Source organism: Takifugu rubripes, chromosome 21, assembly GCF_901000725.2.
Source record: "Takifugu rubripes chromosome 21, fTakRub1.2, whole genome shotgun sequence".
Lineage (NCBI taxonomy): Eukaryota > Metazoa > Chordata > Actinopteri > Tetraodontiformes > Tetraodontidae > Takifugu > Takifugu rubripes.
The window spans coordinates 7,443,334-7,463,574 of NC_042305.1; the positions used below are offsets into that span (position 1 = coordinate 7,443,334).

Below are 20,241 nucleotides of genomic sequence, written 5' to 3' on the forward strand. Positions count from 1 at the left end.
AATGGAGGCAACCCCCGTACTGACCTGGCTCTGTTGCGCCGGTGCCTGAAGCGGACCTGGCCCTCTTTTAGCTCTGCCCAGCCGAAGGTGTCGCCAGAGTTCAGTTCCCGACCCTCCGACCCTCCACCTCTGCCCTCCTCCCCGAACAGGAGAAGCTCGCCGTTGCTCGCCGCCTGAACCAGGCTGAAGACGAGCTGCTCGGCCGGACTGTCGGGGTCACTGACCTGGAGCAGGGTGAGGGGCAGGGGGGCTAACCCCCCCAGAGGGACCAGCAGGGAGCCGTTGACATGTAGGACAGGTGGACGGCTGTTGGCTGAGGAAGAGGAACAGATACATGAATCATAGTCAGCCTTAAGAGAAAGATGTTGCATTTCTGGAAACATTGTTCTGGAGGGCGCTGAGTCCTGGCTGTGTTAGAGATGAAAAACAACACAACACAAAAAACTCTCTTTCTGGCCTCCTGGTCTGACATTTAGAAGTTGGCGTAAATTAGTGAACTTTTTAAATATCATCTTTAAGTGAGGCATGTTTGGCTTATCCCAGATTCCCTAATGATGCCCAAAGATGGTCATGAATATCAAACTTCCTGTCATGTAATAAAGTCACCAACGTGAACAGGATCAGGGTTAGTTGCTCTTTTTGTCTTTTTGTCACGGCTGGAAAAACTGAACAAAGAAATCAAAAGGAAATCCGGATCCAGGCTCAGTAGAAGCCTGAAGATGGCATATTAGAATAATTAAAAAAAAACATTTAAAGGCTACATCATGAGGAATTTGTCTCTTTCAGTTTACTAAATCATCTCAATCCGTCTGAAAGCCTCAAGCGGCCACTGGTTCACCATAAAGGAAATAAAAAACAAGGCACGTATAAAATACAGCTAATTACAACAAAGCTAATTACTACATTACTACTAATAAATTCCTGTTCTACAGCCACTTTCATTTCAGCAAGTTCTGCTAGTGTCAGATGTTGTGACAGTATGCATTTATTTTCCAGTTATCTCTGTGGAAACAGGAGTTTGTGCTCCTGTTAGTAACGAACTGTCATTAATTCTGTTCTTTCCGCTACAGCTGGTGACAGACTCATGCTCAGAAAGCGTGTTTGTCGCTGTTAAATGAATTAGGAATGGAACAATTTGTAATGAAGTCATGGATGCGTGTTGGAAGCCAGCAACAGGTTTTTTCATGCTTGGTTCACCACTATATGCCACGGTCGCCTAGCTACCGGCCTTGCAGATCTGAAGTGAGGACGTGGCTTTATTTGTTGATTATTATTATTTATTTATCCATCCATCCATCCATCCATCCATCCATCCATCCATCCATCCATCCATCCATCCATCCATCCATCCATCCACCCACCCACTCACCCAGCCAGCCAGCCAGCCAGCCAGCCAGCCAGCCAGCCAGCCAGCCAGCTTCTGTTAATCACCTCGTCAGGGTCAGGGGGTTCTGGATTAAGGTGTACACCCTGGACAGGTCACCAGTCCGAGAGACACACACACACACACACACACACGCACGCACACACACACACACACACACACACACAGACACACACTGAGGGAATTTAGAGTCTCTACTCAATTTACTCTTCATGTTTTTGACTGTGGGAGGCACCTGGAGTACCTGGAGAAAACCCACACAGGTTCTGAGAGAACATGCTACCTACAGCCTGTGCTTCTGTGTAAAATTTTTTCCTCCAGGTAAAAGTATTCACTGCAACGGTATTTTTAAATGTCAGAAGCCAGAACAGAGCCCATACTCTGAATCATTTCCACCCTGCTGACATCAGGTGTGTTAAACGGATGGAGACATGTAAAGTGTGTCTAATTTAGTCACATAACTGCAGCATAGCAACATCAAGGTTTCATCTGCACATTCATTTGTCACATTCTCCAACACTGCTGGTGCAGGAGACTGAGCTTCAGCAATTAACTGGCATATAAACCAAGTTTAAATGTTTGCACTTGAGCCTTTTTTCATCAAAATCGCCCGTTTGGACTAAATGCAAATGTCTTTTTAAACTGAAACAAATCTCGTCACCTTGGCAGGTTCTCGTCTTCAGGTCTGCGTAGTATCCGTGGCCACAGTTGGGGGTGCAGTACCCTTCCATGAGGTACGTTTGCTCGCGACAGGCTTCACATCGGCCAACCTCCTCACACAGCGTACAGTCGGAGGAGCAGGCTGAGGAACAGGAACACCGTCAGGACTCTGATTCCCACTTAGACTAAAAATACAAAATATGAATTTCCCGTCTTGATTGGACCAAGCCTTCCTCAAGTGCTGAGCCACAGCAGGTTGGCGGAAAGTCAAACATTAGCTTGCGCAAGGATGATATTTGCTGTTTGTTTCATTAAAAACTCGCTCACGTCTTCCACTGAGCAGCACCAGGAATGAGAGTTCATTAAAACAGGAAGGAAGATATTTGGCAGTGGCGCCACAGGGATAACTGGAGCCTGTCCTGACCGTCCATCAGCCGAGACGATTACAACCGTCCCTCTTCTCGCACTCATTTTAGGCTCCATCGCAGCCACCACTTGTATCACACTCAGCCAAACAAATCTGCTGCAATCAATCCTGCTCAGACTGAATCGGCACCTTCAATAAGGCTCTGGAACCTGGCACGAACGTTTCCTTAACCAACTCTTACGTTTGCAGTGTTGGGAGGCAGCGTCCAGGAAGAATTTTCGGCCACAGCGCCGCACGCACTGACCCTGGAGCACAGCGTAGGGTGGCTGGCACTGCTGGCATCGTCCGGGACCCTCACACACCATGCAGTGATCATCGCAACCTGAGGGACAGATGCAAATACCCTCAGCTTGAATTAAATTCCACGACTTTATACGAATACACTTTCGAGTCTCCTGTTCTGCACCACAGAGACCCCAGTAAAATTATTCAAATTGAATTCAGCAGCAGCCAAAGTTTCTGAGAATTTTCCATCTCCATTTGTGCCTAACAAATTGTGGACACTGCTCCAAAGAGGCAGTTTGAGTGCCTTCATTAGTCATAATTGAACTGTAATTTGAATTAAACCACTCAGGATGTTTCCCACATTCTTTCTTTAAAAACTAGATGTGACCACACAGAATGTGTTCTATCCTGGATGGCTGGATGGGTGGGTGAATGGATGGATGGATGATGGATGGATGGATGGATGGATGGATGATGGATGGATGGATGGATGATGGGTGGATGGATGGATGGATGGATGGATGGATGGATGGATGGATGGATGGATGGATGGGTGGGTGGATGGATGGATGGATGATGGGTGGATGGATGGATGGATGATGGATGGATGGGTGGATGGATGGATGGATGGATGATGGGTGGATGGATGGATGATGGATGGATGGATGGATGGATGGATGGATGGATGGATGGATGGAGTTTAAAATGCTGCTGTGCATTCCTGTACACAGACAGGAAAATAAATATTTATTCGTGATTAAATCCCTTAGAATGCACTCCTGCGTGCGTGGGTGTGTGTGTGTGTGTGTGTGTGTGTGTGTGAGTGTCTGTGTGTGGGTGTGGGTGTGTTCCTGACCGAAACATTTGTCTCCATCCTGATAGAAGCCCTGAGAGCACCCCTGGGTGCAGATTCCATCCTGTAGCACATATCCGTCCATGCACAGCAGGCAGTCCGTGTGCAGAGGGCCTCTGCAGGCGTTACAGCTCCAGTCACACTCTGGAAAGAGGCGGAGGAGAAAAGTTTTTAACATTCTGCCTCTGTGGATGAGGTCGATGGGAACGAGTCGCTCCGAGGATAAACACAACATCCGGAGCTGGATTTCCAGAAAGAGTGAAATCACTGTTTCTCTGCTGACAGTTATCCTAAACACAGGACAGATGTGGGGATGCTGATACCTGGAAAACTGAACTAAACGGCGTTGACTGGATGTCTGTAAGCTGGTTTTCTGTAACGCAACAGTTTCGGCCTCACATGCTCGGGTTTAGTCTCAGGAGAAAATGTAGCTTGGTTATTGGGTAATTAAATAAATGGATGGAGATATTGTATAAAGAATAAAAAGCGACACAGGACTCATTCATCAACATCTCTGTGCACTAGAGAGGACATAATACTGAGTTAAAATGTGACAATATTTCAGATTTGCATATCTTGTCCCACAGTTTATTACTTGATCAATGGAGCCCATAAAATCAATGTAGCAGATACATGCAATATGGATGGAGAGTAATTTATGTATGCTGTAAAGGACACACCACACATCCTCATTATTAATCCTGCACTTCCCTTTTTTCCCTCCCTGCACTCCAGCGCAGTCAGCGTGCGCTCATCGGCAGCATTAGCAGCAGCGGCGGCGTACCTCTGCAGGTCCGGGTCGTGGTGTTGAGGTAGTACTGATGGGCGCAGCTGTCGTACTGGCACTCCCCGAACAGCAGAACTCTGGTCGGGTCACGGCAAGACGTACAGACCCCGGCAACTTCACAGGTCAGGCACTGGCTGTCACAGGCTGACGAGTACAGGAAGGTCAGGGAGAAGGTCAGAGCAGAGTCACACAGCGTCAGGAGGTAATTACATCAGCCGTCAGCCATACTGGCTAATGTGACCTTTACAGAGCACACTGCAGATTTATACTCCTCTTTTTTGGTTTGAGGGGGAGTGAATAGGAATTTATGTATCTTACACTGACAGACTCGGTGGCCGTTGTCGTAGTAACCAAGGGGACATTTGGGGGCACAGAGACCTGAAGGCAAAAGAACGGCGTTGGCAGGGCAGGAAGTGCAGGACAGTGGCCCAGCCCCACTGCAGGTGTCACATGACGGATGGCACCCTGTGGAGTAATCAGAACAAGAAACAGAATTTTAATAAGGTTACAACACAAACGTGTTCCAGGATGTTGCATGGGCGTTAGAGTCCCAGTATGTTTGCAGACCACTTTGGATGGTTCTGCTGAAGTTTCTTGCAATCATGTTCAGAGTTTAGTGAAGATTTAACAGCAGAAGGAGCTGCAAAAAGTAGCTCATCACTGTAAAAATGTAGTTGGAGGCTCAGTAAAACATTAATTTCATCCCTATAAATGGAAACTGAGGAAATAGAACTAACTTATCGCCCTATTTACAGGAGATTATTACCACACACTCACATAAAACAGTTCACAGTATGAACTTTATATGGAAATAATGTGAGATGAAATGATCTGATAAATTTGTGTTGAGAATGTGGAAAGGCCCCGGGAGAACTGGCCGGTGGTTCCTTAAAAGGTGTTGAAAATGGAACTACTTCTAAAGAAGAAGTACATTTGTTTCCCTTTAAGCCGAGTCTAAAAAGGTTGTTTTAACAGGACTTTCAGCCTCCCATTAAGAGTGAGCACAAATCTGCACTTTCAGTTAATATTTCATTAATTAATGCTAAAAAAAACAGGTCCCTTTCTGAAAGTGGATGCTGGTGGGTGAGAAAGAACGTTTATTATGTATATATTTGAAGGAGTGAGACGCTGGCTTTGAATATAAATTAGATGCCAGAGAGTCCACTGAACCATAAGATCAGAGTTATGGAAGAATCCCTAAAGAACTGGACCTATTTACTTTATATTCCAACATCCATCACATCAGCAGAAGTTGTTACCGAGGCAGGCGTCGTGCCAGCCGTAGTGTCCCCGGGGACAGTCGGGGACGCAGTGGTCCCCCAGGAGCCACATCTTCGGAGCTTTGCACCATAGACAGACACTGCCCACCCCCGTCTGGAGGTCCGCTGAGCAGCGCTGACAGTCGGAGCTGCACTCTGGAGGAAGAGAGAATATGTGGAAATCTCCAAATTGAGAAAAGCTTTCAAGGCCAAAGGCAGGAACTGTAAACCAGTGTAAACCAGGAGAAAGATCAACAAAGACTTAATGATAGTCTTCTGTAGAGCAAAAACATTTCTGAGAGGATTTTCAGAACGACGGCTGGAGATGATGGATTAATAACAAGGTAGCATGTAAAGAATAACTAAAGACACAATTACAGGAATGTAATTTGCTTATTTCTCAGCGAGAAGCCCTCAAAATGGCTGTTAGAACACATATTAAATGTAATTATGTCTTCCTGAAAAGGTCAGCGCTGTGGGTTTCCTCTGACTTGTTCACTAAAACATTAACCCGTCTCTTCTCAGCCTGCAGCACCCGTCTGGCTGCTGTTATTCCTGCGATGCTATCTGGGCCCGGCTGGCACGGCGGTGGGCCTGATACTGTTATCGGGGCTGTGGAGATATCAATCTGAAAAAGCAATACAACAGGGCTCTGTTGCCCAGGTGATGGGGGTGGGGGGTTAAAGTCACATTAAGTCCTTAAAACTGCTTTTTCCTATAAAGGTTTAAGCAGGAGAGACACTGCAGGGGTTTAAAGCAGAGTAATGTTGAGGACTGTGAGAGCAGGTTTTAAACTGCATATTAAATCAACTTCAACTGTCAGTTTTTCTTTCATATTATCTGACATAAGTGACTTCAAATCTCACCCTGAAGGAAAATCCACTTTTTCCTTCCCTCATATCTTAGAGACAAAGAATGTGATGTTGAATCAAGACAACTGGAACCGTGAAGGCCCTCTCTTTCCACACCCTGGGCCCGAATGTACAAGCTGGCACAGGAGGCTAAACTCCATCTGTTTACAGTAACTGAGCAGCGCAGCCACGCCGTGCTGCTCTGCTCTTCTGTTACCAGATCAACTGCCCCAAACAAGTCCTGCATAACAAGGCCGACTCCCCAGAGGGGCCCGACCTAGGTGTAGTCCATTAACCCCCTCCTCTGAACCTTCAGGTGGAAATACCTTCATAATTGGTCCCCAATCGGCAGGAAGTGAAGCAGCAATGCTGGATCAATGTTTACTGTTGCCAATAGTTTCATCTATAGTACTGATGGGAGATTTTGATGCGGGTTCTGGGATTATTCCTGCTTCCGACGCAGACGCGCTAAAACTCGGTTTCCCTCGTGACATGTGCAGGGTTGAGTTATTCTCTCCTCCTCAGCCTGATCCAGATGAAAGGGGATGAAGAACGACTTCATATCTCCTTCACACCTTTCAGATCACATCACGATATAGCAGAAGGCCATCGAGCCGACCTCTCTGCAGGCGATCCAGCTCCCAGCACCAAACAAATGCCTCTATAGTGAGAAAACTCACCGGGGACGAGTAAAACCGAGTAAAAATAAAAAGCTATTGATTCGAGTCCTCAGAACATCAGCCGAGATGCCGCTCAAGCACATAAAAGAGCCATGGAGGGATTCTTAAGGACCAGGATTCTCCATTGGTTTGATTCATGCTGGACATCGATACATTAATACAGAGTAAAATTTGGGCCCTACTGGCTGCCAGTCAAAAGATTCCATCTCATGCATTTTAAAAGGAAAATAAACCTTCAATTCTGCCAGTCAAGTCAGAAAAAAAGGTAATCTTTAGCCTTGTAGACGAAAAAGTCCCAGTTTAAAGCTGACAAAAATGGTTGAAAAACATCAGTTGTCTCCTGACAACCAATCAGTCAGCTCCAGGGCTCCTGAGAGGCCGGAAGAGTCAATTAACCTTTGGAATTACGGCGGCGTGGGTCACCAGAGAGGTTTCCTTGTATGTCACGCAATTAAACATCAGACGTCCATAGGACGTCCATGCGGGCTTCACTTTGACCGACGTCTCGTATCTTCCTCATGCGCAGGCGAAGTCGGTGTTTGATCCGTCAACAGAGGGAATATTTACACAAGAAATTGGAAATGACGTCAGTGAGCTGATATTCCAGGAACAGCGCTAATTCAGTCTATATTGGGATGGAGTGCAGACAAGAATGTGGTCAATCATCTGTCTGGCTGATAAACTCGTGGCAAGAGTGAACGCCGCCGAAGGTAAATAATAACAGGAGGTGCAGACGGAGGCCGAGCACAATAGAAAGACCGAAACAAGAAGAGGAACCCAGCCCCGGTGAGCGCCATTGTCTGAGAGGTCATGTGACAGTGGAGGCAGATGGATAGCAGCCACCGCTCCTTCTCCCTCGGCATCCTTGAGCATAAAAGTTGACTTGATGAATTAGAATGTATATGGTTAGAGTTAGAGAATAAAACCCTCATCGTTTATGTGTGCGTACATGAATACTGAGGACCAAAAATGCATTGCTCCAGCAAAGGGAGGACAGTTTGGGGAAGTGGAAACATTTTGGCTGGTCGTCACAACCTGAAAGAGTTGTTTGATGGTTCAGATGGATCCAGTGTTTGACTTGTGTTGAGGTTCAGGTTCCATAATGATCGGGGTTAAACGTTTAGTTAGGATGGGTAGGTTTTGGTTATGGGGTGAGGAATGTATTAATTCAATGAAAGACCTCACAAGGGTAGCAGTACGAGGATGTGTGTGTGTTGGTGTGTGGGCAGCCAGCTGAAATGATGACCACATTTATTTCTGCAGCCTTGACATACCACCGGATATCTTTTAGTAACTAAAGTTTTTGTGTGTGCGCACACGCGCGCGTGTGTGTGTGCGCAGAAATGTAGTTGCTGTTTCACATTTTAAACAGTGCAGTGCATCAGAAACCCTAATTAAAAGTAAATGCATCTATCTCGCTGGTTTCCCACAATGTAAATAAACCTGTTTTCTAATCAGCAGTTGTCAGACCTGAGAGGTAAACTAAACGAGGAACTTTCCAACCCAGCATTATTTAGAAGGTCACACACACTGCAATCATCTGTGTCCCATAGCCGAGCAGCTTTTTGCTATTCATTAAGCTGTGATTGGTGTTAATGCAGGTCAACACTTTTTGCCTTCGCTTCACAGCTTTTTAAAAATATTAATATCACTGAATATTTCACTGCATGTAGACACAGATATGTACATAATTTACCAGAAGGTTTCAATTGAAGAACTACAGGATATCTGCTGCACAGACTGGCTTGCTACACATGTTTTATTTGAAAAATGTTGACTTTTGAAGCAAACAGCTATAATTAAAATTAAATCTGGGTTATTTCAGACCGTCCCTAAAACTGCAAAGGATGGTTCCCATTTCTCATGAATAATGCAGTTTATTTGGGCTACAGAGTGGAATTTGTGTCCTTTAATGTTAGCAGGCAGAGTAAGGCACTCGTGCAGCAAGATTCGGGGGTTGAGTTCCCTCTGGGGCCACTCAAGCTTAAAGTACCAACACTTGTAGTTTTGATGAAAGGGGAATGTGCACAACACCGCCTGCCCACGTGCACGCACGGACGTACGGGCCGACTTACTCAGACACTCTCCGGTGGCCGTGTGCAAGAAACGCCCGTCCTGGCAGGTTGTCCTGCAGTAGCCATCCCGTAGAGATGCTAGCGAGGGGCAAGAGACGCAGCCCGCCTGGGAGGGGCCGCTGCAGGTCAGGCAGGATGGATGGCATGCTGGGGGGTTGACAACAGACAAGGATCAAACTCAGTGTCTCAGTGTTTTAGCTTTGCTGTATTTTGACTTGTTTTGTCTGATCCAAATATGCTGTTAATCTCGTTAATGGAGGCTGTTTTTACACCTGGTAGTTAGAAAATTTGCCTACTGGCTAACAATGACACATTTACGGTCACACTGATTAAAACACCACATCCCAGAAGGATCCACAGACTCCAGAACACCCCTCCCCCTCCCCCTCCCTCTTAACTTCAGAGAGTTTCAGACAGTAAATTATCCAGGTACAAGATGGAGAAGCACGGCCGAGTCTGTGCTGGTGTCTCCTAGGAGCGCTCTCACAGTGTGACTGCTTCTAAACAACGCTAACGACGTGATTAATTAACCTGCATCTTATTGCCTGCAATACGTCCAGCTTCCAACGAGTCCCAGACTAATGAGATATCATCTGGACCCGTGTTTAACCAGCTATTACCATCCTGCATATCCCTATAGATTTGTCTTGCTCTCCTCCGGCTCTGAGCATAATTATCTTTGTTTTTCTTGACTAGATAATGAACAACTCACCTCTTCCACCCTTTGGCTTTATGACGGGAGCTGGCACAAATACACAATAACAGTGTTCATAAAAACACGTAATGCCGCTCTGAAGACCCTTAAAAGCTCAGCTGATAAAGATTCTTTGCAGCACGAGCCAGAAATTCACATAACGAAGTCGTTTGATTTATTGCCTTTATAAAAGACTATTGATTCATGAGGCATTAACTGCGTCTTATGTGTCATTGCCGAGCATAGAAACCTCATCAGTGGCACCATTCTGCAGCAAGAGTTCGTCTCCTTAAGACAGGAATACAATAGTTCTCCAGGGTGTGTGAGTAGTATCTAATGAACCAATCCACGCCAAAGGCCAGGTAAGCTAACGGAGCCCATTTGTTTTGGGGCCCCAGTGTGAAACGCGAGCCACGACCCGCATCCGTCTGTGTCCATGACTTCAATCTTTCAACTCAGCAGTTAGAGGAATCATTAATGTGATTCTCATTGGATTTGTTTATTTTGTCGGAATCAAGACAAACGATAGAACTCGCTGCCGATCCAGTCGAACCTGACCTGGTAGGATGAATGGAAAAAAAAGAACAAATTGATTTTCATTAATCAGATGAACTACACGGGGGTGGGTTAGACGGACACTAATGGGCCACTAATCTCAGCGGAAGCACAGATTTATGACACTGTGGCGCTGCGTCGCGGCAGAAACAATCTGACCTTGATGTCAGCGTGAAAAAGATACGCTGTTTAACAGAGTCAATCAATATCTGCTGTAAATAGTTCTGTAGAATAGCTGTTTTATGTAACCTCCTGGCTTTTATCGTGCCTATAATTCAGCAGCGACGTTTTTTTTGTTTGTTTGTTTTTTTTTGGGAGGGGGGGGTGTCCTCTCACCTTGGCACCGGTTGTCCTGGACGAAGAATCCCAGTGGGCAGCCCGGGAGGCAGCGGCCTTCGTGCAGGCTGGATGGGGGGGGGCAGGAAGTGCAGTTGTCTGCAGACGGTCCAGTGCAGTGCCAGCAGGAGGGATGACACTCTGGAAAGGACACAGGAACTGTTACACAAGCTAATGCAGAAAAGACGCCCCCCCCCCCATCACTACCACCACTGCCACTGTTATTTTGTCAGATACGACCTTGACTGTGCCCCAGTACTTTCTAAACATTTCAGAAAACGTTATCAAGAAAAACAAATAGCAACTTTAGTAGAACTCAAATGTGAATGGAGGATTAATCCCCCTGCATGTATGTACTGAGCTGTGCTGAAGCAGCACTGCGGCGCCGATGCATTCAAACTGAAGGTCAGAACAACAATATGCAGAGAAACCAGGCTGGAACTGAGGCCAGCAGACTTCACGTATATAAGACGGCATCATCCAGGCAGAGTAACCATGCGGACGCCCTCAGCCTTCTGCTGCCCAGAGATGCAACCTTTCTACTGGCTCACGTCCGCTTTGGCAGCACAAAGACAAATAGCCCGGGCAGAACTGCTGAGTTTGGACCAAAGCCAGGCGGCAAACCCAGCAGCTGCTGCTGGAGGTGAGACAAAAGTGCAGTCATCGAGAGGCCAGGAGCATGAGGATTACTCCTCCCTGGATGCTATAAGCAGCTGCCCAGCTCAGTCTGCACAGGCAGCCTGGCGTTGAGTGTCCCTCACAATCATTCTGATGGGATTCATCCATGCAAACATCCACACAGACATTAAGTATATGCCCCTCTAACTAATAAGTGGAGAGAAAGACAGGCAGCCTCTCTCTAACTGGGGGGTCTCATTCGATGGGCATCGATTCCAGAAAGTCCAAATCCATGTGTGGGAGCGCTGCAGACACTCGGAGAATCTGATTCATGGGGTTGTTCAGCGCTGATGGGGTTATAACTCCGACCCGGACGCACCGATGCTCCTGGGGGTGATCGGTACGACCAGAGTTGTCGTCCACACAGCAGAACCTCGAGTGAAGGGCTGTATCTCAGTCCTCTGGAGGCTGCTGCTCATCCCTCACCAGCAGCTCATCCACATCCCCCAGAGGCCATTTTGAGGCCCATCAAGAAGAAAAGAGACGTTTTTCCTGTTTGACTGTTGCTACGGATCAGACTGTTGGACTGTGCAAAGACAGTTCAGAGGCCAACACGTCTCATTATGGAGGACCTGAGCCTCCTGTCAAATGTTATTTTGGTCTCCAACCTCCACCTCTGATCTGTCAGTAAGGAGGAAATCCGCTTTAATTATCATTTTTGAAGCATTTAAGTCGCTAATTTATTAGAGCGGTTGTTCAAGTAGTTTCATCCAGATACATGGAGAATTATTTCATTAAAGGCAGCTGCTAGGAACGGTCAACACGTTTAATATTAAATATGTGTAATTACCAGTTTATACAACTAAAACATTTACATCCAGGAACAAAAGGATTCCCTCCGAGCTGCAACGCCACCAAGTTTTGCTGCCACTTTTAGGCAGTTAGCTTCCATTTATTTTTGGTAGCTGCAACTATCGTATATCATCATTCGCCCCGTCGCCGATGACAACAAAGATCATTATGAGTAAACGACCAATTTCTTCCACACTCCAGCGACTCTGACTGGGCCACCCGACTAGTCCAATAACAGGCATCACGCTAAATCAGATCACACACACACACACACACACACACACACCAGACACACACACAAGTGAGATGTTGATACATAACTGAGACAGGGGCAAATCTGATCAGAAATAGAAGCTAGACACCACAGACTGACTCTATCTGACAACGTCAGACTATAACCTTGGCACTTTGGAACACTTGCATCTTTTAAAAAAATCCAGATCATCTCGTATTCAAGCAACAGCTGCCACGCGCGTGCATGCGTGTGTGCGTGTGTGTGTGTTCATCCTCCCTCTACCTGTCAGTGTGAAACCTCCCACGCACCAACGTTCTCTGAGGAGTCACAACCTGGAATTTGCCCTCAGACATCCGATAGCCTGTCAGCATCACCGGAGTGCATGCAGGACACATTAGGCGCATGAGCATATGTGTCCACAAGTGTGTCAGGTTCCTGCTCCAGAAGGGAAGTTTTTGTTGTGCTCATTAGTCCAGATGCATTTTTTTTACGTACGCGTGGACAGAACAAGGGAACAAACAATAATCCTGCCATGCAGTTTTAATTTTTACTCAGTTTAACAATTAACAATGTTTTAATCAGAAACCTCTGAAACTGGGTCTAGATTTTAGAAGTTGTGTTGCAACAGACACTCCCGGGAAGGAGATGAATTGATTAATGCAGACACCTCCGTGATTTCATACTCTGCTTTCATAGATTCACTCAACAAGCTACAATCCTCGCACAGTGAAGCTGCTACAGCCATCACTCATCCACATTACAGTTGAGCTCTATTTTTTTTCCTTTGGGTTTTATAACTATTTTCTCATGAATACATGTTGCGCAACCCAAGGATTTCTAACTGGAACATAAACCCAGCGCAGCCTCTGTATTGGCTCCGTGTCCCCTGTGATCTTAGAGATAAATGGGTGTTAGAGGACACGCTAAATGCAACCGCGACTCATTGATTTGTAATTGTTTCTTCTAGGATGATTAAGGGAATCCAATAGTGCTGACAACATTTCAATTCAAGGCCCTGGTGCTCAGAACAACCCGGATATCAAAGGAAAACCCTATAACAGAAAAATAATAACAGCGGGGTTGCAAGGCCCCAACCATGGTAAACTCCCGGGAGAGTCCGTCAATTGAAACGATCAGTAGCAACAGCCGTTGGGGGGGAAGGGGGGGGGGGCAGCGAGGACACATCACGTCATCACAGGAAAGACCAGCTCAAGGAGGAGAATGTTACCTCTAACTTCTACTGTTTAAAAGAAAAAGGACCATGCTTCTTGGCTGGTGCAAAAATGAAACCATAGAAACCATAAATAAACATAGAAACACAATGACAATATTTAACAAACCCATTTTTCTATCAAACTTGCAGTGAGTGTGAGTCAGAATAAAGTTTGAATCAAACTTCCACTTTTTGACCCTTCCAAACATCTGTGGTAACCAACTGGCCTACAGGGGATATTAATAATCAGGCTGCAGTGTTAAAGCAGCATCCTTTATCTACAGTACATCTGCTTATCTGGGTCCAGGTCAGGAGGGCCACAGTTTCTACAGAGAAGCTCAGACTCGCTTCAGAACTGAGCTCCTGTGGGAGAACATCAAGGTGCTCCAGAGCTAAAAGGACCCTCCAGCTGGGACATCTCCCACCCGGAGAAACTCCTCCATAGGAGGAAGGTGGAGGGGGGAATGTCTCACCGCCCTCAGATGGTGATAAAAATAGTAGCTTTTAATTTTACTGGCAGGAAATAAGGGTAGAAGGACACTGGACACGGTGCGTTAAAAGTAAATGAACTCATTTCAGCCTTTTATTTCCCTTCTCCTCCCTCTGTTTCATTAAAAGACAAGGACCATCCAGACCTCGGTGGTCTGTTTGTGTGTGTGGTGGGAAATAATTACTCTGGTTTTACAGACTAACCCACAGAACCTTAAACGCACCTCAGAAATGAAGTCATTACATGCACAATTTCACACAAGAACAGGGTAATCAGGTGTCATCTGCAAGCAGAACCCCAGAATTTTAAATATCCCAAACATGTTTTCTTTGTCAGAGTAAAATGTAGTGATGATTGAAATCCCCGTTCCTTAGTTGAAGGCTGTTCAAGCAAAGGAAAACACCAAAAACAGGCTTTGGCACTGACCTCGGCACGTCTGCCTGTCATCCAGGTGTTTGTGTGCAGGACACACAGCCGTGCACACGCCGTGCTGCAGTTGACCGGACTGGGGCAACAGCACTTCCTCTGGTTTGAGACACTGGAGGCAGTCTGAGGCCAGCGGCCCCACACAGGACCGACAGGAGGGATGACAGTCTGGAAGGGGGGCAACAAGGGTCAAAAGGGCAGATTCTCTACAACTGTTTTAAAAATGAATGAATGATTAGAGGTGGAGGGTTTCTTACTTTGGCAAGTCTGGTCCTGCGTGTAGAGCCCCTCCCCACATGTCTCCACACACTGACCCTGGTGGAGGAGGAGCCGACCAGGACAGGAGGTGCACTGGGATACTGCGGGACCCCAGCACGAGGCGCAGGAGCTGTGGCAGGCTGGGGGGGAGGGAAACGGGAGAACTGAGCCAGCCGACCTTCAGCCTTTCAACCAAGGCAATTCAAATTTTGGGCCTACCTCGGCATCGGCTGTAGGTGTCCAGAAAATGATGATTTGGGCAGTGGGAAACGCACTTCCCATGATGCAAGGCGGCCCCTGGCACGCAGCTCGTGCACCCGGGGTTGTCAGGGAAACAGGAGGCACAGGAAGAATCACAGGCTGTGGAGCACAGCGTGTAAGCGTTAATGACACGCAGTCAAAATGATTAAACACAAGAGGCTCAATTAAAAAAGTCAGCAAGTAAAGTTCCTGCTAGCGATAAACACTTTAGCTGGATTAAAACTTTACAATATTTCAACGCAGAAACAAGTAAAGACTCTGTGTGTGTGTGTGTGTGTGTGTGTGTGTGTGTGTGTGTGTGTGTTCCACATTGACATGATCTTTGCCTCCATCTAAATAGAGGCTAAAGTCAGTAAAAGGGGTTCCTCCGGCGGGCTGAAGGGCTCTGAAAGAGAAAATCCATCAACTCAGCTTTAACTCAACAAGCCCTCAGGTAAGAACGCAGGAAGTTAAAGATCCTTCAGCTCTGCAGACATTTCAGGGTGGATAGCTCAAACCGGCAGGTTCTAATGGGTTCGACCTTCCTCTGTAAAGTCGTCCGTTTTAAAGAGGGGAGTGTTTGATTGCCTGAGCCCCTCTGCCCACCCACAGGTGATATTAAGCAAAAAAAGACATTAACAATGTGCTGCTACATTCACCATTACCCGGGGGGAGGGGGGTTTAATCAGGCTCCTCTTCATCTTACTGCTCAAAAATAGAAACATCCATATTCATGGAGGATCTCTTTATTCAAACAGACTCTGCATGCTTATTAGTGGGGGAAAGGAGGGCTAATTATTGAGTATTTCATTGTTTGTTTGCTAAATTTGCTACTGTTGACATCCTGTTGTGGCGCACCAAGGGGGAGGGTCCAGGGGGACACTGCCAAAATGGGCTCCAGCAAACCTTCACCTCAAACATTGAACCTCTTATGTCTCCAGAGGGGGCCTGCTGGCCCCTGTTGGTGTCTGCACATCCTCAGACAGCCACTTTATCAAGACACTCAATGCATTATGTATACGTTAAAAGTAGGAAGAACAAGATGCTTAAAGTAAAGTCAAAGGCCAAAGTGGGAAAGTAAAGTTTCTTTACCATAGCAGACTCCGTCCTGACTGTAGAAACCCCCGCCACACTCGGCGACGCAGCCACCACTTCTGAGCAGAGCGGTGGGGTCTGAGCACGTCACACACTCCTGCTGGCCTGGCCCACGGCACTCCGAGCACGACTCGTGGCAGCCTGGGAAAAAGGAGAAAGAACCAGGTTCACTGTCTGCGTTCTGTTTATATACAGCATAAATAAACCTCTTCATCCAAGACCCAGATTTCCAGGAATTGTTTCCTCTCTGCGTGTACACTTTTTCATGGGGCAACTGGCTGAAAAACAGCTATTTTCAAATCATCTGTGCTCACATTCGCATTAAAAACTCAACAGCTAAGTGGGCTCCATGATCAAATGAGATGTTTGGCCCTGGTTACTCTCAGGATGAATGTTGTACTTTACTCTGAATTCAGCTTCCTACACATCACACCAGCTGTGTGCCTCTTATTTATCACTTATTTTCTTGTTCGAATCGAACCCACGGCAGTCTTCCTGATCACTGTAATATCTAATTTCTCTGACCACCTAGTAACACAATGCATGTTATTGGTTTAATTAATAAACACACAATTCCCATTCCAGCCACAAAGCCTTCACATTCAGCAAGGTTGTGGGTTTAATTTCCCTTGTTACCGAACTATTTTTGTTCAGATCCTCGGCCATAATTAACTTCCCTTATTGATAAAAATGTTGTTTGTTCTGCTGCTTGATGATTCTCGAGCCAAGATCCTGATGTTTTTATTCCACACATGCTGAGTTTGAGCGTTCCATGGGGCTCTCGGGAGCTTACACAGAAGGTCAGGACAAACACGGCCCGACTGAGGTACGATCCAAGTTTAAGATCATTGCGATCGTGAAAAATGGTGCAGAATTCAGGAATCTGGTGGCTTCCATGCAGAAAGAGCAGAGATTTTCCTGAACAGATCATCCCCCACGGTAACCGTTTAGACTTTCACTGCCCACGAAGCACTTTTATTTTTGTTAGAAACTCGGCTTTAACTCAGCATTTACAAAGCACTCTGCATTGTCGTCGCAATAATTTGCCTATTACGCAACAATAGTTATGATCGCTGGAAACAAAAGGGGGGCAAAAAAACCAAATCAACAGTTTTTCCATCCAGTTAATAACAGCCTTTCAATCATAACCTTTCTTCTCGCTTCACATTCAGTGTAAAATGCTGCTCGTCAACATTCTAACGACTGATTGATGAACTGCCTGATGCAGGTATGAGGTCGTCCATGCTGCAGCACCATGAAATCAGTTATAACGTTGTAATTCCAAAGAGAACAGCGAGATTCCCTCTGAAGACCTTCCGGAGTCAGCCCGGGTTTAGGATTTGACAGCCACTTCCGCTCTGAGAGGAGTCTCGGGGCCGTCTCTTGAGGAGCTTTTGTTTTGGTGACAGACGGGTTCTAATACTGTAATCTGAGAGTCAAAGTTCTCCCGACGCCTGCAGCTTGTTCAACACGCAGCTGCTCTGACTCATACCAGAATTCAAGCTTTAATTTAGGGAAATCCACTCATTAATTTCACTCTTCCATGTCTGGTTTGCATTTTTAAACGGATGCTCTCTCTCTCTCAAGTTTCCTCTGTTTATTCCTTGCTTCTCTCTCTGTCTTTAATTATCTCTTTAAACAGTCCTCTCCTCCTTCCTCCAGGTCAATAAGGCATCTGCCATTTTACCACCTACGCATGCGTGAGTCTACGGAGTCGGCAGATGATGAATTATCGGCCAAATTGCTGTGATTTTTTAGCACAACTCAAACCATATCTGTAGCATAAAGACTTTGATGGGATGTGTTGAGGATGAGGAGCAGAACAGAGCGATCAAAGTGTCTGATGTTTGTCCTCAGGTGTTATTGAGATGATTAGCTCTGTTCCTGTCAGGTTCCCGGGGTCAGAAAATGTAACCTTGCCAGATGTAAACCTCCTCTAGAGCCTCATTCTGCTGCAGTGTCGCCGTATGGTTTAGGCGTTGAGCTCTAATCATCACTCTATGTGCTCAGTAGAACCAGTGTTACTGGGAGGGGGAGGCACACTCCATTAGTGTCGCAGTGCACAGGCGCTCACACACCTCCAGTAAAAAGAACCGTGATGGGATGAGAGGTCTGGCAATTAAACTAATCAGCGAGAAAGCAGCTTTGTGAAGTGGGAGCAAATAAAATGAAATGGGAGGATTTGGAGATCCATCATTAAAGCTGAACTGGAGACAGGTCCATTTGAATGTTTACCTCCTGTTTCTAACCTGCTCGCTGAGGGTGGGAACAAAAGGCCTTTTTATCCTGTCTGAGAAGCCGTAATCTGAAACCAGTATAGGCACGAAGCAACCAACAGCTCAACCCCGTTGCTCCATTCAGCCTGGAAACACCGTCAAGACAGAACAAGGTTTGATCTCTGTGGTGAAGAGCAACACGCAATGGACTGGAAGGTCTTTTTGCAGTGATTTCAGAGTCAGTTAATTTGTGCTGTTGTTGCAAAGCTGAGGGGGAATACAAAAAGTCAAATTCAGGCAACAGCAGTCCAACTCTCCTCCTGCTAGGACCTCATGGAGCTTTTAAAATAGATGGAGCAGGAGTGTGAATGAATACAGTGATAAACTCTGACTTTAAAGATGTTTTTCTGCTGGACAAGTGCAGCAGGAGGAGACAGTACTAGGAGGAGGCTGGAGATTTGTGGCAGATACATACAATATCCTCCCCAAGAGTGTCTGGGCTGCACTCATCTGTGTCTGTGTAGATTCTCAATCATCCAGGTCATCGTTATCCAAGTCCACTTACACCTAAAGGAGAGCGGGCACTCCTTCGAGGACAGCCAAGTACGGATACTGGCCAGAGAAGACCGCTGGTTTGAGAGGGCTGTCAAGGAAGCTATACATGTCAAATTGGAAAAACCATCCTTAAACAGAGGCGGTGGGCTGAGGCACTTCCTATCACCCACGTACAATGCAGTCCTCCACTCCTTCCAACAATAAGCCAAACGTTCACACCATTTCAGGAGACCCGGTGACTCACCACCATGTGAGCCAGCAGACAAAGGGGAGACGCCTCAACCGAAACTAGGTGAACGACCCTACCAAAGACTCTCAGGTGACCACTCAGATCACATGGCAATGGTCCACAGGGGCTATATTTTCAAGCTCGGTCCCCAGCGAGTTCAGAACTGAAGAAGCCTTCTGGATAGAAGGCAAAATGTCTTCAAAAGAAGAAACCCAGTCCAGTTGACAGAGAAAACTACCTTGGATCCACTCATCTTTGTACATGTTCTTTTCCAGTCATTTCAGGCATGTCTGATGGTGTAATAGATGCTGCATGAGTGCCAAAATTGCGACGTCTGGGTGCAACTAGTGCCACTCATCTGAATTGCGCTCATCTTGGAAAACAATTTTTAAACGCCCGTTGAACAATTCCCATAAAAGAGGATGACTTACTACAGACTGAGAAAAGAAAATCAAAACAGAATCCAAATCACAGCAGGGCAAATGGCTTTTTGCGCCATCACTACCATAAATAAAATCATTTTATGGGAATATTTTATCTAATTTCTCATATTGGGGATGGTGGTGGTGGTGGGGAGGGGGGTCTGTCCTGGGCAGAATAAACACAGTAAAAACAATACTGTGCTTTACAATTCATCAATATCGTGGGTTGTCCAACTTAAAGCAGAAAACACGCTGGACTATTGGTGGTCGAAACACAAATGCGACTTTCTTCACTGTACCCTTGAACCTTGCACACACCTACTGTATGTGACTCACAAGCTGGAGCGCTAACACCTGGGAGGAGGTCTACAGAGAGGCTCTGGGTGGTCCTGGTCCTCTGCCAAGAAATGTAGCAATCAGCCATTAATGTCTCCAAACACCTTTGCAACACGTCTCCTTGCCTCCATCCCTCCCTCATTCCTTTCTTCTTTGTGCCTACGAGTTCATTTGCAGGCTAAACACACTGTAGCAACATAAGCGCCGACTGATTTAAGGCGACTGTGAGTCCCAGTTTACCCCCATCGAAGCTTGTTGGAGGTTAGCAGA

The 20,241-nt window shown here is 46.3% G+C and overlaps 1 protein-coding gene across 1 annotated transcript in view; it reads right to left on the bottom strand.

Annotated features, from left to right (window-relative positions):
* fras1 (Fraser extracellular matrix complex subunit 1) overlaps positions 1 to 20,241 on the bottom strand; it is a 107,818-nt gene that overhangs the window by 37,369 nt on the left and 50,208 nt on the right. Inside the window, 13 exon segments of the mRNA XM_011615350.2 lie at positions 25 to 313; positions 2,046 to 2,186; positions 2,653 to 2,793; positions 3,553 to 3,693; positions 4,334 to 4,480; positions 4,655 to 4,801; positions 5,596 to 5,751; positions 9,202 to 9,348; positions 10,787 to 10,927; positions 14,621 to 14,788; positions 14,878 to 15,018; positions 15,098 to 15,238; positions 16,211 to 16,354. Coding sequence (XP_011613652.2) covers positions 25 to 313; positions 2,046 to 2,186; positions 2,653 to 2,793; positions 3,553 to 3,693; positions 4,334 to 4,480; positions 4,655 to 4,801; positions 5,596 to 5,751; positions 9,202 to 9,348; positions 10,787 to 10,927; positions 14,621 to 14,788; positions 14,878 to 15,018; positions 15,098 to 15,238; positions 16,211 to 16,354 — 2,044 coding nt within the window.